General features: G+C 36.3%; 4 protein-coding genes and 1 pseudogene across 6 annotated transcripts in view; 4 read left to right on the forward strand and 1 right to left on the reverse strand.

The window, feature by feature from the left end:
* LOC110796744 (sugar carrier protein C-like) overlaps positions 1-17,345 on the reverse strand; it is a 29,925-nt gene extending 12,580 nt beyond the window's left edge. Inside the window, exons 1-4 of one of the 2 annotated variants that reach the window (XM_022001831.2) lie at positions 17,125-17,345; positions 16,627-16,949; positions 15,447-16,076; positions 14,748-15,347 (exon numbers count right to left, since the gene is read on the reverse strand). In XM_022001831.2, coding sequence (XP_021857523.2) covers positions 14,892-15,347; positions 15,447-16,076; positions 16,627-16,949; positions 17,125-17,260 — 1,545 coding nt within the window. In that variant the 5' untranslated portion in view covers positions 17,261-17,345 and the 3' untranslated portion in view covers positions 14,748-14,891. Of the gene's footprint in view, positions 1-14,747; positions 15,348-15,446; positions 16,077-16,626; positions 16,950-17,124 lie in introns of those variants that run through there. The other variant, XM_056827541.1, reaches the window with a different exon arrangement.
* LOC110778996 (protein SEMI-ROLLED LEAF 2) lies at positions 549-10,392 on the forward strand. 2 transcript variants are annotated; one of them, XM_021983528.2, is made up of 20 exons: positions 549-1,062; positions 1,513-1,650; positions 2,363-2,437; positions 2,541-2,656; positions 3,300-3,414; positions 4,036-4,164; positions 4,331-4,378; positions 4,684-4,874; positions 4,991-5,187; positions 5,751-6,034; positions 6,153-6,296; positions 6,481-6,846; positions 6,989-7,138; positions 7,399-7,477; positions 7,561-7,685; positions 8,139-8,330; positions 8,419-8,559; positions 8,653-8,784; positions 9,036-9,227; positions 10,056-10,392. In XM_021983528.2, exons 2-20 carry the CDS (start codon positions 1,516-1,518, stop codon positions 10,200-10,202), a joined length of 2,958 nt encoding a protein of 985 aa, XP_021839220.1. In that variant the 5' UTR covers positions 549-1,062; positions 1,513-1,515; the 3' UTR covers positions 10,203-10,392. The 2 variants fall into 2 exon arrangements, with proteins under 2 accessions (XP_021839220.1, XP_056683518.1); XM_056827540.1 differs by lacking the exon at positions 549-1,062 and adding an exon at positions 1,230-1,248.
* LOC110778998 (putative pentatricopeptide repeat-containing protein At1g12700, mitochondrial) lies at positions 11,388-13,548 on the forward strand (annotated as a pseudogene).
* Positions 17,346-18,559: 1,214 nt separating the features above from the next.
* On the forward strand, positions 18,560-23,540 carry LOC110796722 (ATP-dependent Clp protease proteolytic subunit 5, chloroplastic). The gene is made up of 9 exons (XM_022001810.2): positions 18,560-18,780; positions 18,879-18,998; positions 19,106-19,217; positions 19,325-19,417; positions 20,760-20,805; positions 20,910-20,982; positions 22,266-22,300; positions 22,403-22,491; positions 23,033-23,540. Exons 1-9 carry the CDS (start codon positions 18,644-18,646, stop codon positions 23,243-23,245), a joined length of 918 nt encoding a protein of 305 aa, XP_021857502.1. The 5' UTR covers positions 18,560-18,643; the 3' UTR covers positions 23,246-23,540.
* An 846-nt stretch (positions 23,541-24,386) lies between these two features.
* Positions 24,387-26,485, forward strand: LOC110796721 (probable rRNA-processing protein EBP2 homolog). The gene is made up of 2 exons (XM_022001809.2): positions 24,387-24,556; positions 25,326-26,485. The coding sequence occupies exon 2, from the start codon at positions 25,349-25,351 to the stop codon at positions 26,357-26,359; it is 1,011 nt and encodes a 336-aa protein (XP_021857501.1). The 5' UTR covers positions 24,387-24,556; positions 25,326-25,348; the 3' UTR covers positions 26,360-26,485.
* The last annotated feature ends 877 nt before the right edge of the window (positions 26,486-27,362 follow it).

A 27,362-nucleotide genomic window follows, 5' to 3' on the forward strand; every position in this document is an offset into this window, starting at 1 on the left:
AGATAAGATAAGATAAGGGTCAATAAGATAAGATAAGATAAGATAAGGGTCAATAAGATAAGATAAGATAAGATAAGATAAGAGTTAATAAGGTTGCGTTCTATTCACCTGATTTTCACTTATTTTTCCTGAACTTATATTATCTGAACTTATCTGAATTTAACTGAACTTATCTGAACTTATTAGAACTTATCAAAACTTATTTTAGTTATAAATTATACTTGGTAAACCCTTATTTTTCCTGAAATTATCTTATCTAAACTTAACTGAATTTATTTTTCCTGAAATAAGTGAAAATATGGTGAATAGGACAGGGCCTAAGATAAGATAAGGGTCAATAAGTTCAGATAAGATAAGATAAAATAAGATAAGGGTCAATAAGATAAGATAAGATAAGATAAAATAAGATAAGTTCAGGACCAATAAGATAAGTTCAGGACCAATAAGATAAGATAAGATAAGTCAAATTCAGGTGAAGAGAACACTGCCTTAGTTACCTCTTATATAAAGTAACCAACAAAACTTTTACCTAAGATTAAAATTAAGGGTTTTTTTTACAATATGTTAAAATCATCTTAATAATATTTCACCAAAAAAACAAAAAGTTGGGACAACAAAATTCCATTCCCTACCCACTTTCAAATCTCAAAACATTTTTTTTTTTTTGAAGAAAGAAGAACAACTTTGCCCAATTATGAATTTTGTCAAAAAAAATTGTACCAATTGATTCTTCCCAAACAAATGCTCAAAAAAGTGCAACAATTTCAATGCAAATTCTCACTATAGAGTAAAACAGCTGACAATCACGTGACCTTTTTCTCAATTTTCTTCCCTCCTTTAATTTCCTCAAACCACGCGCCCTCCTGTTCATCCCTGTTTCTCCTTCTCTCTCTTTCTCTCTCCTCTCGTGTGTCAGCCTTTTGATTCTTCATTCTACATATAGCTCTTCTTTCCAATTTCAAATTGTTTACATAAATTATCCCAAAAATTTAGGGAAAAAAAAAAAATTCCCCTTTTAGCAGGACTTCTCCTCTCACTCCCTCAGATCTGCCTCTTTGCTGGGTAAGTTTTATTTGTTCTTCTTATTATTTTTTTCCCTCTAAATCTTTCTAATTTTGATTTGCATTGTGTTCTTAATTGGGATTTGGGGGTTGCGTTTAATTTGGGGAAAAAAAGGAAATAATATCTGGGGTTTTGATTTTATCTCATGTTTCTCGGTCTTACTCTCTGTTCTCGCTGCTATTTTATGTAATTTTTCGCAATTTTTTTGGGGTTTTTCTTCTTCTGGGTTTTTTAGCTCAGTTGTTCTTGGGGGAATGTCTATGAATTTCAGCTCGAAAACAGTACTTAGACAATTTTTTTTCTTTAATTGTTGTTGGGGGTTCTATACTGTGTTCATCTGATTTTTCTGCTTGTAAATTTTTTCTTTGTTATAGTACTAAATTTTCGAGGATTTTTCTGTGTTCATGAGTAAGTTAGTGATAATGTGGTTTAAATTTGTGGAAAATGCAGGACATGGGGATTATATCCCGGAAATTATTTCCAGCATGTGGAAGAATGTGTGTATGTTGTCCTGCACTAAGGTCCAGGTCCAGGCAACCTGTTAAGCGCTACAAAAAGTTGATTGCTGACATTTTCCCCAAATCTCCTGTGAGTTTGTAATTTAAATTGCAATTTTGTTGGGGTTTTAGCAACTGTGTTGGGGGAATAATTATCTTTTTTTATTTTTTATTTTTTTACTTTAGATGTTCATAGACCTGTTGGTTTGTTCGAATTCGAATCTTAAGAAAGTGAATGCCTATATGAACTTTTGATCTGTTGTAATGTTGTACCCCGTATTACCTAGGTAGAACCTTTTATGCAGGACTACAATAACTCTATGAAAATATTCCCTTTGTATGCAAGTGAGTTTTATAGATTCTTTACGCGAGAGAAGGTTGAGGGCTGTTGTTTGTTTACTGTTTGCTCGTCGGTTATATAAAAAGGTTGTCTATACCATCATAATATGTTATAGTGTGAGGAAAGTGCTGCTGCCAACTTTAGATGATAACCATAATCAGGACAAAAAAAATCATGAAATGGTTTTTTAAGATAATGTTTATAGGATCTGTATGGAAGGGAACTGTGAAAGTTCATTAAGTTTGCATAATTCAGGTTCAATACTTGTGTTTATTACAGCACGAATGATGTTGTTCACTATGTTTTTTTTTGGGATAACAATGTTTTAACGATAGTCTAGTGCCGCCGTGCCGGGGTTGATAAACTTTGTGTCATCTTTGGAGAACTATAGAAGATGGTAAATTTGCTGTTTCTTTGTTCTTCGGCAGAAAAAGTAATATTTCTGTTCTTTCTTCATGTTTAGGACGGCCAGCCAAATGAACGGAAACTTGTAAAGTTGTGTGAGTATGCTGCCAAGAACCCTCTTCGTATCCCTAAGGTAATGATCATAGTTTGTGAGTTGTTTGTTTATTATTGTTTGTGGCACTTGGATATATTTTTTATGGCTTGATAGAATTTGTGTTTGGGTCTAATCATTGTAGATTACAAAACAACTCGAAGAGAGATTCTTTAGGGAATTGCGGCATGGACACCTTAAGACTGTTGGCTTTGTCATGGAAGCCTATAATAAGTTGCTCTGCGTGTGCGGGAAACAAATGTAAGTTCGCTTGCCAATCATGTTTATAAGAAATGTATTGTTGCTGATTTTGGTCAATTCTTTTGGATGTTGGTATTGGCTGAATTGTGTGGAAGGGTGTGAATTAACTCTTGCATTTTTAGTTTTTTATTTGTAGAAGTTCATTCCCCTTAATCCTTGATGAAGGGTGTCACCTGATAACTTTTTGTTGTAACAATGTCCTGGTGAGAACTGGGCTAAGATCCTCAAGAGTTCGGTCCTCTATATTCTCCTCGTTGAGAAACTGACGCATTTATCAGATCCGTTGACTGCCCAAGTACTTGGACTTGGCCAACTGAATCCTGGTGTTTATGGTTTCATAAATCCTTTCATGTCATTTTTTCTCCACGTCTCTCTTTGTAGGACTTCCTTTCCCCAATTCCTTGATACCACCGAATTATTGGGAGTAAACCTGATCTCTTGTCGTAAATACTGCTACCATTTGTCCATTGTAGCATTCATAGTCTGAATAGTAGATGTTGTTAAATCTGAATGCGTTTGTCAATTGTAACTTGTCAACTAGGCAATATACCTTTGTTGCTTTGCACAAATATCGTTGGGTGTTATAGTTTCTGACTATTTTTAATGAGGTCCAGGTGTAACTGGTTTTGTTTGTTCTTTTCAGGACATACTTTGCAGCCAGTCTGTTGCTTCTTAGTGACGAGGTTTTGGATCTCTCTAAGGAAGTTTCTGTACAAGTAGCTGGATGCCAAACATTAACTCGATTTATCTATAGTCAGGTGAAGTAGAAGATCTGCTTTTTTTGCTTCATGAACTTCCATATTACATAATTGTAGAGAAAATTTTGTATTTTAGAGGAATGTCCGTTCACTCTCTTTTGTGAGGAGTTGTTCAAGTAGAGCTTTAGTGATAATCTTGTTTGTTAGATTTTGGCTTCAATTTATGTCCACCATTTTTGTTAAATTGCTCACTTCATAAAACCTTGTCACTAATTGGGGCCTTTGTTTCATTTATAATTTAAATTTACTTGCTATATTGTGGATGTAAATATCACAACCACAGTTCACTAAACGTATCCAATTATTTACCGATAAAGCCCATTAGATGTTTACTTGAAGCACAACATATTGTTCATACTGTTTCTGAAATTTACGGAAAGGAGTACAAATTATCCTGCTGGTTTTACTCTTTTACTTGAGGATGGGCCTTCAAGGTTCTTAAGCTTGGGTTAGCAATACACTTATATATGGCACATGTGATAAACCTTGTAGGATAGGTATTATGTTATTAAAAAATTAAATTACGCTACCTGTTTTAATCTGTAGTATGTTTCCATATTTGTACTAGTGCTACAATTATTTTTTCCGTTGGTTCCTTACAAGAATTTGACACATGCACAGAATGATAGCACTTATGCCCGCAATATCGCGACTCTTGTTAACAAAGTCTGCATGTTAGCTCGGGAAACGGGGGAAGAACATCAGAAACATTCCTTGAGAGCCTCATGCCTACAGTGCCTTTCAGCTATGGTAACTTCTCAATTATGATCTTCGCCGCAAACTTGGTTTAGCTAGCTCTGTATTTTGTTTAGAATGATTCACTCATTCAGCATTATAGATTTATTGGTATATGAACAACTGATTAGCTTTTCATCTTTCCATTGCGTTGTAAGTTAACTTATAATTATACTTGCAGGTGTGGTACATGGCTGAGTTCTCGCACATTTTTGACAATATAGACGAGGTCAGTAAACTCAAATCCATTACCTCGATCTGCATAGTTTTCAAACATCAATACGATGGTATCTTTTGTTGTTGTATGTCTTGGGATCAATAAGGTTACTGAGATTTTGGGAGTATAGTTTTTTTTTCAACTGACATGGGTTTGTTTTGGTACTGTCTGCACAATGAGAGATACCAAAATTTGTAGAGACCAATGTATAAAAAGGCATTTCTAATAGTTGGCTTTACTTAAATGTTTTGTTGACTATATTCTAGTACACATGTGTTTAGTCTTTTTTACACATTTTATATTGGTTCCAACCACAGATTGTGCAAATCATATTGGACAACTATGAGGGCGATGTGCAAATTGAGGAAACAGAAGAACCACGTCATCACTGGTTGGATGAGGTTGTTAGATGTGCAGGAGGAGGTTGTGCTGTAGCTGGAGTTGCAAGTCCTTGCTGTACTGCTGTCAGGCCTCCTCCGGACAGGAAACACATTTCTTCATTAACAAAGTAATACTTGTGTAAATATGAATATGTTACAACGTTGTCTATTATCTTGAACATATTACCTCCTGGACTCGAAGTGATCTTTTGGTCATCTTTTGATTCCGAAATTTTTTCCCTAGAGAGGAGATGGAGAATCCGAGAGTGTGGGCTCAAATTTGTCTTCAACGATTGGCCGAGCTTGCAAAAGAGAGCTCCACTATGCGTCAGGTTCTAGAGCCAATGTTTACATATTTTGATGTGGGGCGCCATTGGTCTACCCAGCAAGGTTTGGCTGTCACAATTCTTTGTGATATGTGCTATTTCATGGAAGTGCCAGGTACACTTGCTTCACATTTTGGTTAGCTGATGTTTACATTTTTCCTGTCATGCTGTACTAGTAATACTCCTCGTGCGTCCAAAAAAAACAAAAAAACAAATAAATTACACCCAAGTTACGATTTGTTTTCTTTGTTTAAATGCTAGTGTATTTGAATAATTAGTATGCATTGTGGTGATGTGGGTATTTTAGAAGAAGCCAAGGGAGGCCAAAGATGACTTTGATGTAGGAAGTTAAGAATGATAAGTAGGAATAGCCACTAGTTAGAAGTGAATGGACAAAAGGTTCTTGGTGGACGTAGGAAATAAAGTCTTGGTATGCACCTGACCCCATCCTTTGGAGTTTTGGGATGAAGGATATGGCACTGTTGTTGTTTGGTTGCTGTAATGTGATGGTTTTTTCCTTTGGACTTGTTCAGGTTTACATCCTCCTCCAGTTAGTTGTATTATATTATTGGTCATTTTCAGTCCATTCTAGATTAGGAGCTAAACTTGCTATATATGCTTTTGTTTTTCAATGCTAAAATATCTTGGTACTTTATTCTCGCTTTTTATGTCTATCAGAAAATCAGCAAGTAATTTTGAATGGCATAATACGTCATATGGACCATAAAAATGTTGCACAAGACCCTCTAGTCAAGTCTTGCGTGGTCCAAGCTGCTGCAAATGTGGCACGGCAAATTAGGTCTGTTGCAACTCTTTCTGATGTTGGGTTTGTTGGTGACTTGTTGCGACACTTGAGGAAGAGTCTCCAGTCAATTGCTAGTCCTGTTCGAGAGGAAGAGATTAACTTGAATATCCACCTGCAAAATTCAATTGAATCTTGCCTACTTGAAATTGCAAAAGGCGTAAGTTCAATATCATAGGCATAGAGTTATCATCCTCTTTCCTTCAGGCCATCACCAAGTTGTACCCACTTACTTTCCCATTTGATACATCCCTAACCACTTTTATCCCTCCCTGCAGATTAAGGATGCAGATTCATTGTTTTATTTGATGGTAATAGCACTGGAGAAGTTGCCTCCGGTTGGAGTTGTTGCCCGAGCAACAATGGGCTCAGTGTTAATTCTTGCTCATGTATCAGTGGCAGTCCACTCCCATTTGCAGCTGGTAAAAACAATATTTTCATGTGATTTTCTTGGAAGCTTCATTTATATTGAAATCTTTGTATTCCTTTCTAAAGAAGGAAAACTACTTATATCAGCTTTATTAAAAGAAAAATCTTTGTATTCATACTGGAACTCTTTTGATCATTTTATGTTATCTGGCATGTGACACTGAATAATATTTGCAGGCTTTCCCGGAAGCACTTCTCATTCAAATTTTGAAAGCTATGCTGCACACAGATACCGAAGCACGTGTTGTGGCTCATCAGATATTTTCTGTTCTCTTGTTTCCGAGCTCCTGGAGATCTTATGAAACAAGGAGATGGCAGTCTAACAGGAGATCTGCATTAGCTTCTGTCACAGATTTACTTGATAAGCTTCGAAAAGAAAAAGATTATACTGTAGAAAAGACTGTTGATGGTGGTTTAGATGAGTTTAAGGGTAAAGAAATCCCGGAGGATGAGTGTAAACAGGGATGGCGACGGAGCTCCCCTAACTTCCACAAATTAAGCTCTATTATTGACCGGACAGCTGGATCCAACAGCATACCTGAGGTACTAAAGTGGTGTTATTTATTATTCAAGCTTTTGTTCACATGGCTTGTCTGATAAGTTTAATCTTGCATTGTTTATTGTTTTTCAACTACTGCAGGAACCTTTATAACAAGGTTTTACTAATAACTCTGAATTACTGCAGGAAACATGTATAATGAAGTTGAGTGAAGATCAGATGTTGCAATTGCTTTCTGGCTATTGGATACAGGCTACCCTTTCAGATAATTTACCATCAAATTTTGAAGCAATAGCCCATTCTTATTGCTTGATGCTCATATCTTCACACATTAAGGTGAAACTTATCCAAGAACATTATTGATAGCACAACTTTTGTTCCCTTTTCTTTGTCTCGCTGTCATTTATTATCATGTTCCTTTGCATAGAGCGGGGACATGTCACTGTTAAATGTTAACTGGTATTTCTGATAAGTAACTTTGCTAAAATGTCAATGATTCATGAAAGCTTGTTGATCGTTTTTTGCATGTAGTTAGGTAAGTATAGAAATAATCTTATGTTTGCTCACCAAAAAACTAACCAAATTCTTCTATGCAGAATACAAATCACAGTGTTGTTGTGCGCTTTTTCCAGCTTCCCTTGTCCCTAAGAAATGTATCATTGTTTGGCGACTGTGGTATGGATATATAACTTTAAATAAATATTTTTTTTACATTTTCGGAAGCCAGTATTGTTAATAGTATTCTTATGGAGTTTTAGGGATGTTGCCATTTGCTTGCCGGAGATCAATGTTCATAACATCAACTGCGATGCTAATGTTTGCTGCCAGAATGTATCAGATGATTGAGCTGAATGATCTGCTAAGGTCCCAAGTTCCATCTGATGTGAGTCTTAGATTTGAGCACTCTATTTTGAGTTGAGAATTTGAGATGCCCTAAATTTTTCGCCTATGGTTTGTAACAACTCTATTTTGAGTTGAGATGGCTTTTCTTGTGAAGTTGATGCCCTAAATTCAGCTTTCCTTGCTACCTGATCCTTTTTTGTTCATTTTGTCTTGCTTTTATTCTATTCTTGTTGGCTAAAAAAATAAATCAGTACCCTGTTTTTTAAGGACAACAGACCCTGATGTATTTTTACTTCCACTTCAGTTTGCTGTTTCCCCTTTACAAACTCCAGTTGCCAGCTGATGTTTTTTCACTAGTTAAATGGCAGCTTATTTAAAGCATTGTTTTCATGCAATTTGCTTGTTTGTTGGTATATGATTACCTTTATTTTGATTTTTGGGACTAACCGTAGCACTCTTGATCCACACTCTAACCGGTTGGCAAATCATGCAGGTTGATCCCTTATTGGGCATCAACGAGGACCTTCTGGTGTATGTCAAACCTCAAGCGGACATTGGACAGTATGGTTCAGCATTAGATAATCAAGCAGCTATATCATTTCTATCTGAATTACGAGAAAAGAATCTTGATCATGAGAAGATTACGATGGACATCATAGTGAGATATCTTTGTTGCATGATTAAGGTATGTTCGACTGCTGGATATTATATCATCATGTTGTAACCTTTCATTAGCATATTTGAAATGGTAATATCTGCTTATTTTCTTTTAGATCGAGGAAGAAGAGTTACTTAATCAGCTGTCTACCATATTCACTCCTGATGAGGCTTTCATCTTCACTCCGAAAGAATTAAGAGAATTGGATCACACTCATATCATGCGCCACTTGAAGGATTCCCCTTCTTTGGACGGTGTATGTTGAATCACCTCAAATCAGTTTAATTGCTTTTGCATCCTGACTAGTTTTCAAGATTCTTAGGACGTGACAAAAGTTATCATGTTGCAGGAATTATCTGTAAGTTCAATTGTTGAAGATGATGTGACAAGTTCATTGTCTGTTTTGAATATTTCTGGCCAAAGAGTGCCACATTCCCGTTCAGATTCTAATATCATGAGCATCGGACAGCTTTTAGAATCAGTAAGTATTTCTCCTCTTTTCCCTTCTTTTGAATGGCTAAAAAGCCATAATATCACTGAAATAATAACTTTGATAGCTTTTAAATTTGAGACGGCCGCCCTCTATAGAGACGCCCTATTTCCGTCTCAAATTCGTCTCTAATCATCATTTTGATTCGGATTTGGACTATGTAGAGATGAAATTCCTCTCTATAAAAAGATTATTTTGTAGTGGTATTGCCAGTTCACTATGATTTTTACGCTTATTTTCAGGCACTTGAAGTGGCTGGACAAGTTGTTGGGACATCTGTATCGAACTCTCCCTTATCTTACAGTATCATGGCTGGTCAATGTGAAGCACTTGAGTCGGGAACTAGGAAGAAGCTCTGCAATTGGTTGGCCCAAGAAAAATCTACTGGCGATGTATTTGCTCCTTTCTCTGATGGACCAACTGTAATTAACCCGGTGAGCTTTATATCCTAGTCTTCTTCTTTAGTGCTTGATAGAAAGATTTGGTTGAGTTTAAACTTACCTAATTGCACCTCAAAATATCCTCTTAAATAGTTGAATGTTTAAGAATTTCACCACATTTTTTTTGTATTCTTCTCAAGAGTGCGGCCAATATTGTTTTTTTTTAAAGGAAAAGAACCCTGAACTTGCAATAGTTTATTTGATGGGGAGTGTGGGTGCTGTTGTCTTTAAAGAGGCATCGGATAGATTGTTAGAACTAAAAAGAATCACAGAAGTCATTGAATGATTTGGGACCTAAGGTAGCTTTGCGCACACTAGCATAATGGTTAATGTGTGGAAAAATTGTGAGAAAATACCTTTTACGGAGTATGTTCCAGTTTTTGTGAAAAAAACACCTTTTATGTTAATAGTTTAGAATAAATGCACCTTAAGATCAAATGTCGGCCAAAAAAAGTCAAGTTTTCGGGCGTTGACTCACTTTTTTTCCTACAAATATATGTGTGTGTTACACTATTAACAAATACCCTAGGAACCGACACACATAGTTGAAGGGAGAAAATTGGAGCAATGCCCAAAACTCTACTCTTTTGCCGGAATCCGTTCTCAAGACGTGTTTATTCGAAACTATTACGGAGTAACATTAAAGGTGTTTTCTCACAAAAAAAGTTTGAAAAGGTGTTAACAAAAACTGTGAGATAAAAGGTCTTTTTTCACAAAAATTTCCATAATGGGTGATACTGTATGGGTCTGTATCAGACAATTTGTTTGAAATCAAAACAGTTGATCAGTTTTTAATCTCAGTTTCTGCTTCTGTTAACATAGGTATCGCCTCGTGCGGATGGTATACACGGAGAAGTGGGACCCCACGAGCAGTTTAGTTCTCTGAGGTTGCCTCCTGCAAGTCCCTTCGACAACTTCCTCCACGCAGTTTCAGGACCACGACCTATGTTAGCTGGACTATCCCCTTGAAGGAGATGATGCATACAGAATTGTATTAACTTATTAGTGTATCGAGCTAGGTATTAGTGTGCACTGACTACTGAGTAGTTTTATGGTGGATCACTGTTAACTAAGTAGGTGTAGGTTACAACTTAAGAAAATGTGAATCCCTTGTTTATCTAATCTAATTGACTCATCAGTGACTCAACGCTTTCTGTTAGTCTGTTCTTTGTTCACAGTTCAGTTGCGCGGTTGTTTTAGTAAAGTTGTCTGTTGGCTGTTTGTTGAAGTGTTGATTTTGATCAGTATTTGCAGCTCGTTTGTTATAAGAGAGAATGAATAAGTGATATTCAGCAAATGATTTTGGCACATCAAAAAATTGTTTTTGGCATATCCATTTGTGAAAGGGTGTTTTCCATGCTCTACATACAAGTGGTGTGTGCGGTGTGCCAACATCAGTTTTCGGGATATTGGTGCCGTAGGGTGTCATCTGAAGAAGACAAATTATCAGTTTATCTCCGATTCATCACTTCCTTCTCCCTTAGTCTCTTCGTTTCTGAACAACGAATGGCCAATCCCCTTATCATTCCCCCCCACTCTCAAAGAGTCTAACCTACTATCCCAAACGGTTGACCTGTGTAGGGTTTTGACCCAGTAGAGCACTTCATTTTACCTTCAAAAAATAAAGTGAGAGGCTTATTGGAGTTGGGATGGGCCAACTCACACTGTCTTAATTTAATACGACATGAACCTGTTGTAAATCCGACAACACACAAGAAATACGTAAATGAGCCGTGGGTGCGAATAATATAGGAGGCTAAGAGCATCTCCAATGGTTGTAGCTAGGGACTTGCTTGCAATTTTTAGAAATTTCAAGCCACTAGCTTGACCATTGGAGTTGGAATAATAAATTAGCTTGGCCAATAAGCTAATTTGCTTGAAAAAACTTGTCCAATAAAATAATTTTAAATCAAATTAAATTTAAATATTAATTGACAAATATGACTACATTAAATATCAAGCTAGTAGCTAATCATTAGGGTACTAACTAGCTAGAAAGGAAAATAGCTTGAAATATTATGTGGCATGATAAGCTAATTTAGAAATTAGCTTACCATTAGAGATGCTCTAATATAAATGCAAATGGAGGTGGAAGATTCGGACATGCGAGCATATCTCGTTGGTACACTAAAGTAAATTATAGTTCTACATGAACAATTGATTTAGAAATTTGGTAAATACACGATCAGTTGGCCCACAAGTACGCCTTTTTTCTTATTTTGAGAAGGAGCAACACAAACAGTCAAACACCTTCCAATAGACGAATTTACGGATCTAGAAGCAGCAATTTAGCACAACAAAAGTGGAGAAGAAGTGATTAGCGTGGGAAATGAAGAACATTACTCCTCCATCCATGTTTCATTCTGGTAATTCTTCTTTTTTGTCTTTATTCCTTTTACGCCATTTTTCCTCCAACCGTAGACTCGCTGCCATTGATGACCCTCAATTGTTTCTTCAATCTGTTAGAGAACATTGCAAATTAGGGTTTTCGGATTTGAAACTCCCCATTTCCCTCTTCCATCAATTGACCTCTTTGCGTCCTCTCCCTTCTATTATCGTTTTCAATCAGCTCTTTACTGCCATGAATAAATTGAAGCGTCTTCATCCTCATTCCACCATTGTTACTCTTTCCAAAAAGCTTGAGTTTTTGGATATTCGACCCAACAGGCATTCTATTGGTATTCTTGCCAATGCTTACTGTCATCTAGGCCATGTCGATTTCGGGTTCTCTCTCATGGGTAAAAGCCTTAAGCTTGGTTATCCCCCAAATGATTTTACCTTTAACACCTTAATCAATGGCTATATCCACTGTGATATGCTTCCTCAAGCTGCTCAATTATTGGATCAAAGGTTTCCAACCTGACATTGTTACCTTTGGTGCTGTGTTCAAAGGCCTTTGTAAGATTGGTGATAATTCTGCTGCTCTCAGATTGCTTGATAAAATGCAATCAGATGGTCATTGTAAGCCTAACCTTGTCATATGTAGCACTATTATTGACAGTCTTTGTAAGGACAGACTCTTAAAAGAGGGCTTAGACCTGTTCTCTTCTATGAAAACTCAGGGCATTCAACCTAATGTGGTCACTTATAACTCATTGGTTCGAGGCCTCTACAATTCCGGCTCTCGGGAGAGGCTAAGGCTGTATTGGATGAGATGATACAAAAAAATATACAACCAAATGTTAAGACCTACAACATGTTGGTTGACATGTTCTGTAAAGACGGGAGTGTTGATGAAGCACAGGCAATTCTACGGCTTATGGTTGAAAGAGGTGTAACTCCCGACATCATTACTTACAATTCTTTACTCGATGGTTATTGTCTGCGTGGCCAGATGGAAGATGCCCAAAAGTTACTTGGTCTCATGGAACAAAGTGGTTATGAGCCTGATCTTTTCAGTTTTAATACTATGATTAATGGATATTGCAAGGCTAAGAACATAGACAAGGCCCTGAACATTTTCCAAGAACTGTGTCAGAAAAGGATAACACCTGATGTTGTAACCTATAACACTCTTATTGATGGCTTGTGTAAATGCAGTAGACTTACACGTGCGCGCCAGATATTTACAGAAATGCGAGCTCAGGGAGTTGCTCCAGATGTTTTCACGTATAGTTCGTTGGTTGATGGCCTATGCAAAAGTGCACGGCTTGATGAGGCAGTAGCAATACTCGAAGATATGGAAGACAAGGGCATTAAACCTACTACTGTCACCTACAATATCCTAATGGATAGCTTGTGTGAGGCTGGAAAGCTTAAAGATGCAGCAAATATCTTCTTTGATCTTGTATTGAAGGACTTGAAGCCTGATATTAAAACATACAATATTATGATTAAAGGCTTCTGCGAGAAAGGATTAATGGATGAAGCTGATGTAGTATTGAGAAAAATGGAGGAAGATGGTTGTTCCCCCGATGATGTCACTTATAATATGATCGTCAAAGGATTTATTCTCAATAATGACTTAACGAAAGCATTTTACTATTGTAATATTATGGTTAGCAAAGGATATGAAGCTGATGCAGACACTTTCTCAATGTTTGTTGATCTCTTGTCTTCTGATAACTTAACTTACTCGTCCAAGAGTCAGCTGCAGAAGTTCCTTAAATAACTCAAAGTTGAATATAACATGATTGTGAATCATGGGGAGATTTTGGAGCTGTGATGACTGATGATCAATCAATACCTATGAATAATCAAAAGCGTTGGTACGTATGTGTAAATTTGCAGTTAAACATTCTGATTTAGGAGGAGTTTAGATTGCAGTCTTTGTAGCAGTTACCTATGGCCTTGAATCATTGTTATGTTGCATATATCTCTGTTTCTCTTGGTTACAGAAGCTGATATAGATGGTCTATGATATGACTATATGATTTCTTCACCTTTTATCGATGAGGTTTATCGTAATAGCATAATTCTGGTGTTATTGATATGGTCATGAATAATTAAATACTGTCTAATGTATCAGTTGTTGCTGGAAAGTAGAAGTTTCCGAAGCAGCATAGATAGCTGAAAAGCAGGGGAATATTGAGAACCACCCTTCTGAATCTGAATCATGCAGATGGGGGAAAACTATATCTGTAATTCTGTACAGCGTTGATTTATCTATGGGTTAATTAATACATCCTTAATTGAGGATAAAAACTCCAAACATTAGTGTTGCAACTATATATCTGAAACAAACCAAATTCTGTAGTATACTTGTTTTGACCTTGTATTTGAATAAATTTCTTATATATAGTTGCAGATCACATTGTTGAATTATCAAGGAAATTAGGGGTAAAAGTTCAGTTTTCGGTTTTAGATTAAGGCCCAAACCGAATCCAAACTGAACTAATTCGGTTTTCATTTTTTGAAACCGAATCCAAACCAAATAACCTTTTAATTCAAATCAAACCAAATTGGATTTTTAATTTTCAGCCCAATACAAACCATAAAATCGAATTATCATGGGCCTTTTAGTTGGGCCTTTTTTGGGCCTATATTATACCAAATTTTAGCCAATTTTCGGGCCTTTGTTATACTTTTTAGCCAAGTTCGGCCTTTTCAGTTTTAGTTCGGTTTATTCAGTTTCAGACTTTTCTGTCCAATCCAAACCATAAAATCAATTTTTTAAAAAAACTTAGTCCAAACCGAACCGTATAGAAAAAAAAACCGAACCAAATTTCTTATTCGGTTTTCGGTTTTCGGTTTTCGGTTTTCGGTTTTCGGTTTTCGGCTACCAAACTTTCGGATTTATATAATTCTATAACAGGAAACCAGCCTAAGAGTAATTCTGTAATTGCTAACTTTGAACTTTGTAACAATATCTAACTAGTGATTAGCCATTCGAAGTATGAATGCAGATTTTTAGTTTGATTTTTAGTGATTTCAACATCATGTTTTCGTGTTCAATAATCGCTTACACTTATTTATTATCAAATGCTATTACACAACTGCAGTTCATAATTATGGGAAAAATATATGCGAAGAACTTGGTATATTTTTCTAAACACACATGACAAAATTAGTGGATAATAAAATGCGTAGAACTTCATAATAGTTAATGAATGAATGAATTAAACATAATTATCGACTAAAATCTGCGATAATACTTGGATAATTAACAATCTTAAAATATGTAACACTTTCTAAAATACAAGAATATAATGTACTTAATTAAGCCTTAAGCACGGGCATCTCGGGAGTAACAACATCCTCGGGAATGAAATGACCCCAAAACTTGTGGTTCTTCCAGACAAGAGTCATCTCTTCAATAGGAACATTCTTGGTCTCGGGCAACAAGAAATAGATGAATATGGTCATAATCACCACGAAGAAGGCGAAGAAGATGAAGAGTCCAAACTTTAAGGCACATAGCATTGGGAGGAAAGCTTGGGCTATAATAAAGGTGAATATCATGTTAACTGATACATTGATACTCTGTGCAGCAGATCGGACTTCGAGAGGGAAGATTTCACTAGGGACGAGCCATCCTAGAGGTCCCCATGACCATGCGAATCCAGCTACATAGATGCATATAAATAATACAACTACAATTGCGTACCATTCTGGCAAATTTGTTGCATCCCCTGTCACTCCAAATTTCCATCCGATGAATGATGCTACTAGGATCTGACAATGCAAAGCAACAAAGGTAAGTCGTCAATTAATTAAACAGTCAATTAATGTTACTATTAATTAAATTAAGATGGAAGAAATTGATTTGATTACCTGAAGAACAAGCATTTGAATGCCACCCTGAAGGAAGAGAGAACGCCTTCCCCACTTATCAACACCGTAAATGGAGACCAAAGTAGCAACAACATTAACGCCACCAGTAATGACAGCTGACATAAGGGAGGCATCATTTGCAAATCCAATTGTTTGAAACAAAACAGGTGCATAAAACATAATCACATTGATCCCGGTAAGTTGTTGAAACATAGGAATCGCAACAGCGAATATGAGAGGAGGTCGATATTGTCTATTTCTTAAGAGGCTTCTCCAAGGGTCTTCCACCTTCATGGAGGTTTCACTAGCTGTAACTAGGTCTTGGAATTCAGCGTCAACATTGTCTACCCCTCGGATTTTTAACAGTTGTTTCTTAGCTTCATCGGGTTTACCTCTTTCAATGAGGGAGTTGGGGGTTTCAGGAAGGATTAAAGAACCAACAAGAATAATGAGAGCAGGAACCATAGCTCCTCCGAGACTCAACCTCCAGCCAATGTGATCAACTTTGACAAATACGTAGTTAAGGAGATTGGCTATGAGGATTCCTATTGTAATTGTGAGTTGGAACATCATGTTTAGCGCGCCTCGGTGCTTGTAAGGTGCCATCTCCGATAGAAACACAGGTACTGACTGCAAATATTATCCAACAACCAATAATTTACTTAGTTTAATTTTATGAACAAATCTCAACTTACCATTACAATTACAAATATTGGTTGTATATATATGTGCATGATATAGCAATGAGTATAAATTAGAAACCGTAACTCTATCAATATTCATATATCATATATAGGTCAGGAACTAATCGAACTATTATTTGGTTATACTCCATGTGTAATAATGCATTAATTAACGCTTTGATATAAATTGTTTCTTAATAAGCTACGTAGTACTTCAAAATATAATGCAATATCGATATCAATATCAATATCAATGTCATATTACATACGTAGTATCAAACTAACTGGTTATATAGTTATATATGCATAATTCATTAACACTTTGATATAATCATATAAATCGTTTCGTAATCTACGTGGTACTTTAAGATAGAATGCAATTGTGCTTAAAAACAAGAGTTACTCCGAATGTTCTGCCACTAATAGTAATCTCTCGAGTAAAACATATTGCAATTCCAATTACTAAACAGAAAAAATATTGGTTACGGAGTCGATACCTGATTAGCGAAGCCAATGCCAAAACCAAGAAGTATACGGCCGATTATAAGCATGGCAACGTTTTGAGCAGCGGCATTAACAACAGCACCGACAAGGAAGAGGAGACCTCCCGCAAACATGGATCGCTTACGGCCCCACTTTCTTGTGACCGTGGATGCCACAATAGAAGCTACTAATGCAGCCAAGTATAAAGAGGATGTGAACATAGTTAATTTGACGCTATTGAATTTACAATACTGGTTCGTCCCAGAATCCGCCATCTGTTGTCTATAAACTGAAGGGAAGAATTTCTCCAAAAACATAGGCATTGATGTAACTCCACCTGCATATATGACAATTATATTATGTTCATTGACGTATCTAATAACACACTTGCGATTAATACTCTTACTTGGCATCCGAAATTTACTAATTAAGCGAATAACACTAATCAATTCAAGCCATGCAAATTAAATTAAACCCTGTTAATCTAATAATTCAATAAATCAAATAGATACCTGAAATCCCGATGTCATAACCGAAGATCAAACCTCCGGCAGCCGCAAGAAGACAACTCAAAAAGACGTAACCAGTTAATTTTCCTGGATAGTCTTTACCTACTTTTCCACTGTCAACAATTATTCCACCGGCCATTATTTATTTTATCTCTAAGTTTGATCGATAGAAAATATGGATGAGTAAAATAAGGCACAAAGTGTCAACGTATTTATAGTACCGTACTTTCCTAATCCTACTCGACATATAATAGGAAACTAATTAATTAATAATTCGAACCTATAATAAAAATAAGAAACATAACATAAATATAACTCTTACTCTCCTAATTCTATCCGAACAAGAAGTAAAACGGAATTTACAAGGAGCACAGCCAAGAATTTTCGTTTAGTCACTAACTTCTATCTTTATGGATTTCTTTTGTTTTGGTTTTTGCGTAGAGTAGGTTGTTGGAAATTTATTTTAATTAAAACACTAGAGTTTTTTTTTAGGGAAAGTTATTTTTTAGTTATTAATTTATTGGTTACTAATTGTTAGTACAAGCTGGATAATATTTATTATAGTATTTTTGAGAGAATAAATTATATCCCGTATAATATTTTAATATTCTTAAAATAAGTTACTATGTGATCTTACGTTATACTCTGTAAAATGTACGAAGAGCTAGAAATATCTTATTGTATAGAACGATACACCATCAATTGGTGGTGTGACGCGTTTACACGAAAAATACAAGATTGTCGCCCGGCGAGTAACTGAATATAGAATACATGCGTCACTAATTTATCAAAGATTCTCCTGACTCCTTGTATCAGTGTTAAGGTCACCTTGCCTATACTATAGGGTCGCGGGGATCAAACTCTACTACGAAACAGAAACATAAATAATTAGAATTACGTAGTATTATTTACTATTCTTACGAGCCTTGCTACGAAACAGAAACATAAATAATTAGATTTTTTTTGACATACAAAATAATTAGAATTATCTAGTATTATTTACTATTCTTATTGTTTAGAGTTACTTACTCATATTGTTTAGGGTTACTTACTCATATTGTTTAGAAATTATAGTTACTACTATGATTTTTGAGGTTATTCGCATGATTTAAGTTAGTTGACACATTTTTCACTAACTATGTTTAAAAAATACCCTACTATCTACTACTAACACCTAATAAATTAATAAGTCAATTAAATTGTCTAAAACTATTTACTAGTCAAAGCGGATCAAGTATCAAGGGACGGAGGGAATGAGAAACTACAAAAATTGGACTGTCTCCTCGTCCTTGTATAAATCAAGTTCAAGATCCGTGGATACTAACCCGACCCATTAAATCAAACAATTTTTTTTACAAGTTGGGAAATCCAGCCAGTCCAAGTCCAGGCCCATAAAAACAAAACCCATTTTTTCAAGATTTTTTCTCATTAGACCATCTCCCCTAAAAAAAACCTTAGCCAACTTCTCTTACTTTCACTCTGAGCTGAAGATATCTCCAACAAACAAAGCTCCACACCAACAATGGCTCACTCATATGTGGCGTTACAGCCTTCGTCAACTACTCCACGACTCAACGCTTCCATCTTCGACCACCACTCGTCTTCTCGCTCCTTCGACTCTCACTTTCTCTCTCTTCCGTTCAAGCCTCTCTCCACCAGGTAATTTTCTTTTGCTAAAACCTCAAGATTTGATTGATTGATTGAATGATTGTTGTTGTTGTTGCTTAATTGTAGTTTTTTCGTCAATTTTTGGTTAGGGTTTTGAAATCGAGTAATTCTTCCGAGAAAATTCGTCGAAGTTCGACGGTTAAGGCTGTGTATTCGGATGGATTTGGAACTCCGAGGCGAAATGAACGCGGTGGAATTTGGTCAATTAGGTAGGGTTTGGTTTATCGATTTGATTATTGTTGCTGTATGTGTAATTTGTTGAATTTAATTGCCAATTGAAGCATGGAGTGGTGAACTTTTGAATTGAATTTTGTAGAGATGATCTGTTGGTTCCGTCTTCCCCGTTTGTTCCTGCTTATGCGGGACAAGGACCGCCTCCTATGGTACAAGAAAGGTTCCAAAGTGTGATTACTCAGTTATTTCAATATGTAAGGGTTTTTTGAATTATTTTTTTTGTTTTAGCTCTTAATGATTAAAATTAGAAATCTGTTTAGCTCATTTCAATGTATTTTCTGCTGTTGTTGGTTTGTCGTAGAGAATAATTCGATGTGGTGGAGCCGTTGATGATGATATGGCTAATGTAATTGTTGCTCAGCTTCTATACCTTGATGCGGTTGACCCAAACAAGGTTGGTTTTTGTTTATTGCTAAGAAATTTGAAACAAGTTCAAATGAGAAATAGATGTGTTATTGATTATATCTTAAGTTGATGGTCTGATAAGAAATGTCTCACTTATGCTTATTGCTGAGTGGCTGAGTGCTTACTTAAGTAGCTGTATTACTATGCTATCCTTACTTGAAGGCTTTCTACTTGGAAACTGGATTACATTTGAAATCAGAACAGTTCTGTTAGGACTCATCATGACTGCCTCCTTGTGATTAATTGCGTAAGCTTTTTCTTGGCCCAACTAAATTTAAGCAAGTTGTCATTACCCATGAAGTTACTCCGAGAAGCTTCTTAAAATTGAACGTAGATAACATTAACTTGTATTCATACCCCCCCCCCCCCACCCACCCACACACTATATTTAGAAAATGTACACTCCGTGTAGGCATATACGAAGTATTTGTCTATTACACTTTGTTTGGATAGCAAGATGGAAGGAAGGGGGAGAGAAAAGAAAGGGAGGGGGGAAGGTGGAGCTCAATTCCCCGTCCAAATCTCTCCAACTTCGCAGGGATGGTTTATATTAAAGAGGGAAGGAAAATGAATTGCTCCCTCTCTCTCCCCCTCATTCCCCCAACCCTTTACTCAAGCATGTGAACTTGTTCTCCTTCCTTTCCTTCTCTCCTTTTCTCTCTATTTCTTCTTTTCCAAACAACGTGTTAATGTGAATGTGTCATTTACGTCATTTTAAGCTTATTAGTTACTTGAACCGCTAGGTTTTCCCACGTCATTTTAAGCATATCAGCTACTTGAACCGCTAGGTTTTCCTGATACTTCAAATAACTCAGCTAGTTTAGTAGCTTTTCTGCTAGCCATTTTCCAAGCCTTTTTAGTTTTTTGTCAAATCAAGCCTAAGTCTATAATCAAATATCAAGGGAGATGACTTGGAAGTTACATATACTTTTTTAAGTGTATCTTATTGATTGCATGTAATAAACTGTAGATTATTTCTAGCATGTTATAAACATATTCTTCCTCTCTTGTAAAACGCTTATGTTGTGCTGCAAAGAAAGGAAAAGGTCTGTACTCCTGTTAAGTACTTTTGTACACGTTGCCTAGAGACAGTGCTATTAATCATCACTGTGCACTTTATATCATCTAAGGATTTGTGAAATCTTATGCTTGTTTGATCTTCCACTAGCTTATATTTAATGTATTAACCCCCTTTCTATAACTTGTATCTAATTGCAACACCCTTCTTGAATGATGTGGACATGCAGTCAACTTAAAATATTTTATTCTCCAAGTTTCAGTTCTCCATGTCTATATTTTAGTGTTTGATTTAATTGCGATGACATGTGCAGGATATTGTCATGTATGTGAATTCCCCTGGAGGATCAGTTACAGCTGGTAACCTTTGTTATTAAATTTTAGTTCTTTTTTGGACAAATGATGGAATTTCTTCTGCTTTTTTCTCTAGCAAGTTTAGTTGGTCCTAACCACTGTCTTGTTAGGTATGGCCATATTTGACACGATGAGGCACATCCGACCTGATGTCTCCACTGTATGTGTTGGACTAGCAGCAAGGTGACTCTTAATACTTTCTTGATTATTTTGGATCTTTAGTTCCTTCGCTTTTGTACTCGTGATTCATCATCATCGTGATTTCATTTCTATGTTTTCAAATTGGTGCATATAACAAGAATTTTAAAGAGGATCTTGTACTTTTTATCCTGTGATTCTCTGTAAATATAAGTGACCACTGACCACAGATCCAACCTTGTTGATTTTCCTGTGGCTCTTTCTGTTGTAATGGAAGCCTTGTTTCTGCTTTGCCCTCTTGCTTTATTTGTGCTCATTTTAGGTAGCAGGATAGAGTTACTCAGTTCATTCTCTGACTTTCTTTGTGAGGGAGCACCTCTTATCAGTACATGCTGCCCCTCCTTTTCTGTTAATTAAATAACTCTTTCCCCCATTAGTCTCCCAACCTTAGTCTTTGGTGTTTTTGCAAGTTGTCATGGAATACTCCGTAACCAGTTTAGATCTTTTGGAGACTTTCTCGCGATTCCCTTATTACGGTTTTACCATGGAAGCAGGAAAATAAACTGGTGGTGGCAATTTAATAGAAACCTTTTTTTCTTGGTCCTATTTCCTAAAGTATAGTTTATTTATTCCTTGTTGGAGCATTTTGCTATACCATCAAGCGGTGTTCCTATGGTATGTTCTGATGCATTATTTGGAGTTTTAACCTTTTCAATATGTATGGTTAGACCTTGATATTTTAGTCTGCTCCCATAATCAATAAGAGTGAATATATGTTGAGCCTTGTAGTAAGTTCTGCTTCTATTCCTTTTAAAGTATCTTCTTTACTGGATCAGCACTTCTGTTAGATATTTTGCCAATAGTGTTATGGTTGCTTGGCTGTTCTTTCCTGGAGTGTTTCAAAGAATGACCTACCTTTTTTATTTAAATTATGGATGTCTAATTGTCTATCCAATATTTTTCCAGGGAATGTGACATTTTCTTAATGCCCCCCAAAGAAGTGTTTTTTTATATTATTATTGTTTTTGGATATTAAGGCTCGTAAACTTCTTCACTACAATTGTATAGTTAAGTCGGGACATCTACGTAACTTTTTGTTTACCTCATATTTTGTTTTGAAAAATGACAAGTTCAATATGATAGAAGGAATGGTTCTATGCTTAAAAGTCAGTCAGTTGGAACATTCTTTTTTCCTCCTAGAGTCCCCGATAACTTCTACTTGGAACTCCATGTTCTTTATCAGTAGTTTTAAGTAGATGTAATCCCTCTAAAATGTACAGTTTTTTTTATTATTATTATTTCTGAATTATATTGACCTTCTTGTGCAGTATGGGGGCTTTCCTTCTAAGTGCCGGGACCAAAGGTGAGTCATCCTTACATGATCTATTATTGGATTACTGACATTGTTAGATTTTGCACCTCTATCAAAGGCTTATTGTTTTGTTTTGTGATGCCTTTTCTAAAGGGAAAAGATACAGCTTGCCTAATTCAAGGATTATGATCCATCAACCTCTTGGTGGTGCACAGGGTGGTCAAACTGACATCGATATCCAGGTAAAACTCTCACCTTCTAGTATTACATCCTCGCATCACACAGAGATGGCTCCAATTCTTAGACAGTTATCTGCGGTTTCCCTGTTTTTTAGTAGTCTATTTCCGTGTGACTTCCGAGATGCTTGGATTTTTGTGACCTTTATTATTTAATCAACCTATGTCAAATATAATGTGGAACTAGATTAGGTTCCGTATACGCAGTGACATTATAAAATTATAATTTGACCATTTTTTTATAAAATATTTGAGTAACAAAGAATTGTTCCAAAATAAATTAGTTTGGAGTACAAAAGATTTTGATAGATTTTCAAAAGACTAATAAAGTTTTAGTCAAATATCCTGAATCTATTTCATAAAAAATTATTGAAACAAATAAATGAATTAAAATAAAAGGAAAAAAATTGGCTAATTTCCCCTGGAAGGAACACGTGTCATTCCTGGTGTCTGTTTCATTAATGTAATAGATTTGAATATGGAAACATCTTAATGGCCAAATTGTAAGCATGTGAACTCAATTACTGTCCTTATTGGTCCTGTTCAGGCAAATGAAATGCTGCACCACAAGGCAAATCTCAACGGGTATCTGGCCTATCACACTGGTCAAAGCTTGGCAAAGATCAACCAGGACACCGACCGTGATTTCTTTATGAGTGCCAAGGAAGCCAAAGAATACGGGCTCATTGACGGTGTCATTATGAACCCTTTAAAAGCACTACAGCCGTTAGCTGCTGCAACTGCTGATCTGGCATCGTGATAGCAGCAGAGAGTCAATCGTGGTCGTGTTAGTCTTAGAAAATACTGCACTGCACTGGGGCCCGTTGTTACTGGGAAGCGCACTCTCTGGAATGAATGAACTCGGAAATGTGACAAGGAATTTAGTGGCCATAAGATGAAAGAGAGTTATAGTCTTGAGACTAGAAAGATTTGTCAATTGTGCACCTCTATTAATTGAATTATAGATTATTCTTGTAATTTGGTCAAACTCAATACTTCGTATGTAACTGTAAAACGGGTTTTCCTGTTGCAATCAGAAAGTGGAAGTTTATTAAGATTTTCTTGCATAATGTTTGAACAATTGAACCTTGGGCTATGGAGGCCTGCTTGCTTGCTTGTAAGGTATTCATTATTGCATGTTTGCCATAACTTGTTGGTGAGACCATCAATACTCATGAACAAAAATAAATTGTTCGTTGATCTCTCTCTTTCTCATTCTTCTACACCATATTTATGAACAATTGTAAATTACCCGTCCTGAATGGTGCTACTGCGATCTTGAAAGGTATCTAAAGGGTCGGGTTTTAACACAAAAAATCATGCCTAGACGCATAAATGTGGAGCGGGCTTTTTGGGCCAAACGGGCCTTTCGGGTCAAGCTCGGGCTTTAGTTTAAAATGCGTGTTTTATGTTGCTCAACCCCGTATTTTTCAAGCTGAGCTATAGTTGGTCAGGTCTAGTCGAAGGTATACTTTTGTGGAGAAATTGTATTTTTGTAAATACTTTATGGTTTTTGTAACCGTGATTGAACGAGTTGTCCCATGACTAGGCTTTTATTGACAACTTACTTTGAGCATGTTCGGCGGTAACATTTAAGATAGTTGGATAACCTTTCAACCTGTTCAAAATGCTACTTGTAAATTCTAGTATGTAGAGGTTAGCGATAAAGATAACGATTATGTAGCGTTACCAAATGTTAGAAGTACAACATGTAACATTTGATAAAATTATACTCCGTAGTAATTTTTAAACAGTATTCCATATATCGGAATATTGCATTTTACAATCTCAACCGTTAATTTAACCGAACACTCATATTAGTTACCCGCTACTTTAGCGGCTAAATATTCACAGCTACCCTCAGTATAGGGCCTTTGTTTCCGATCTCAAATTCTCAATTTCATTTCTGGTAGCCAAAGCCCAACTTAAAGTCAAGTCAAAACCCTAACTTCAATCGTCCTCCTCCCGCGTCCTCTTCCTCTCTAAACCCTCCAAGAAAACCAGAACCTTGTAGTTGTAGTCGGAGGCGCCTGTGTCAACCACCTCTCCTTCTCTGCTGCTGCTACTCTCGGTAATTATCTACATTCCGTTTCTCTTTCTCTGTTGATTTTCATTTGTATTTGTTATTGATTCAAAGATGTAATTTAGGTTTCTTTTCATATGTTTCGATTTTTCTGGTATGATAGGGTTTCGAATTGCTAATTGTATTCCGTTGCGTTTGTTTTGGTGTTGGTTTCATGAGAATTTCTACTTGAAATTCGTATAATCCTTTTCTTATATGATTCGATTTTTCTGACAATCACTGTTCGTCGAATTATAGTGATTTCCCTAGCTCAGGGACGGGCCTGAAATTAGGGTTTTGATAGGAAATGAAGATTAGGTTATATTTGTATGCTTTAATTAGGTTAATATGCCTGCTTTGCTTTATCTGGCGGACTCATATGTGCAAAAATTGGTCCTTGTAATTGAATTATATGGTAACCTTACTAATCATGATAATAAATTAGTCGAGGCATCTGTAATGGTAGTTTTGTTAGCTAGATTGACTTGCAACTGAACCAAGACAAAGTATGTTATGATTATTTCATCCCTAAAATTATATAGAAGTCAGTGAATTAGATACAGTTAAATTTGGATGAATATACTGGAAATTTCTGTTGTCGAATACAGTTTATGTGCTGTTGAATTTCATGAATCCATTGGTGTAAGTTGAAGCTAATGATTGCAGCTAGAAAATCGTATTGTCCGCAGTAATTGAGCTCTATTTTTTATACTCCATTTGTCTGTTAACTTGATGAAGAATAGTTTACTTTGTTTTAACTCAATTCTTACCTTGTTAGGTAAACTTGAAATTTGAGCAGACATGGTTGTGCTCAAGACATATCCTTCTTCCATCAATGGAAATGAAATTGAAGATGATGATGATTTAGACACAATGGTGAGTGATTCAGACTCTGAACTAGAATCTGGATCAGAAGATGGTGAAGAAAACGACGACATAAAGCTAACAGAACCGTCAAAGACTGCCATCAATAACAAGGAAGGTCTACTTGAAAAGCTTAGTGAGATAATCTGGCCCGAAGATGCTGATTGGATGCACAAACTGTCAATTGTTATCGATCAAGAACAAAAAGTTGATGTGAATGACGATCTTGCTCGTGAGGCTTTGTTCTACACACAAGCATTACAAGGAACAAGAGAAGCCTTTGCAAAGATCGAATCGAAAGGGATCCCGTATCTACGACCTTCTGATTACTATGCTGAGATGGTGAAGACCGATGCTCATATGGGTAAAGTTAAGAGCAAGCTTTTGGTAGAGAAGAAGCAAATTGAAGAACAAGATGAGAGGAGGAAATCTAGGGAAGCTAAGAAGATCTCGAAACAGGTTCAGGCTGAAAAGATGAAGGAACGGGCTAAGGAGAAGAAGGATAGCATTGAGTCTGTTAAGAAATGGAGGAAACAGAGGGAAAAGACCGGGTTTTCAAACGATAAGGAGTCGTCCTTCGAGGAGAGTGGCGCGTTCAAAGGGAAACACAGAGGGCCACCTGGCGCATCCCCGGGAGGTGGGAAGACGAAAAAGTTTGACGGGAAGGATGGTGGTGGTGGAGGAGGGAAGCGTAGAGGGCCCCACGGGATAGCACCGGGAGATAGGTCTGGTGGGAAGGCGAAACAGTTTGATGGGAAGGGTGAAAGGGGAAATGACAGGAAGAGGAAGAGTCGGGATTTTAAGGATTCTAAGTTCGGGTATGGTGGCAGGAAAGGCGGGAAGAAGCAGAACACCGCGGAAACAACCAATGACTTCAAAGGGTTCAATAAGAATAATAAGAATAGTAGTAATTCTCATTCTGGTAATAAGAGAAGGAAGCAATTTTAGTTTTTGTTCTTGTGTTAGTCTTCTGCTGTTAGTTGTTAAGGGTTGAGTTGTACTGTGGCCCGGTTTTGGAGCCTGTTTGATTTTGTAAAATTACTTGCAGTTTATGACATTTTCTGAGATTATTGACATATGGTGTTGAAAGGCAAGACTGAATTTCTATGTGTATTTTGTTGTGCAAAAACCTACTACTTATATTAACTTGATGGATCATATGGGACTAATAGGAGCATTGGGATAATTGTTTTGAAATATTTTTAGACTACACATTGATGAAGATGATAATATTTTCAAAATACTCTTTAGGTTACCTTGAAGAACTTCAATCTTGAAAATAAAATTGGAACTGATTTGTCCTCTCTGTCTCTCACTCATTCTACTCATTTTCTTAATTTCTCTAGTGAGTAATTGATAATTTGATACTCCGTATTTACTATTGTTAACTATTGTTAAATGAATGGGTGAAAAATACAAGGCACGACAATCTATAGGGTTGTGATGAGCCTGGCTGATCCACACAAAATTCATGAATTTTCTTCAAATTTCAGTCAAAAATAATTCCCAATGCATCAATGGTATGTTTCTTGATTTTCTTTTTGCCGCCTGTTTTTTGAAATTTTGGTATGTCATTTTCTGTCTATGTACCCGCCCTTTTTTTGTTCTCGTATTTGTTTTCGTGCTACCTTTTATACTTTGTTCGGCGGCAAAGGCGGAAAGAGAGAGAAAAAGAGAGGGAGGGGAATGTGGAACTCTATGTTACCTCCAAACCTTTCTATTTTTGAAGGGATGTGTTTAATAAGAGGGATGGAAAATGCGTCCTCCCACATTTCTCCTTCCTTCTCCCAAAAGTCCAAAACCTTTGTTGAATAAGAAAATTTGTTCCCTTTTATTTCTCCATTTGCTCCGTTCGGACTTGGTAAAGGTTGTTGCAGCACCTTTAGTATCTAATTTATAATGTTAAGCCTCTATTTTTTGTAATAGGAAATTGTGGAACTAAAAAGGTCCA

Source organism: Spinacia oleracea, chromosome 4 (assembly GCF_020520425.1).
Source record: "Spinacia oleracea cultivar Varoflay chromosome 4, BTI_SOV_V1, whole genome shotgun sequence".
In the NCBI taxonomy this organism is placed as follows: Eukaryota; Viridiplantae; Streptophyta; class Magnoliopsida; order Caryophyllales; family Amaranthaceae; genus Spinacia; species Spinacia oleracea.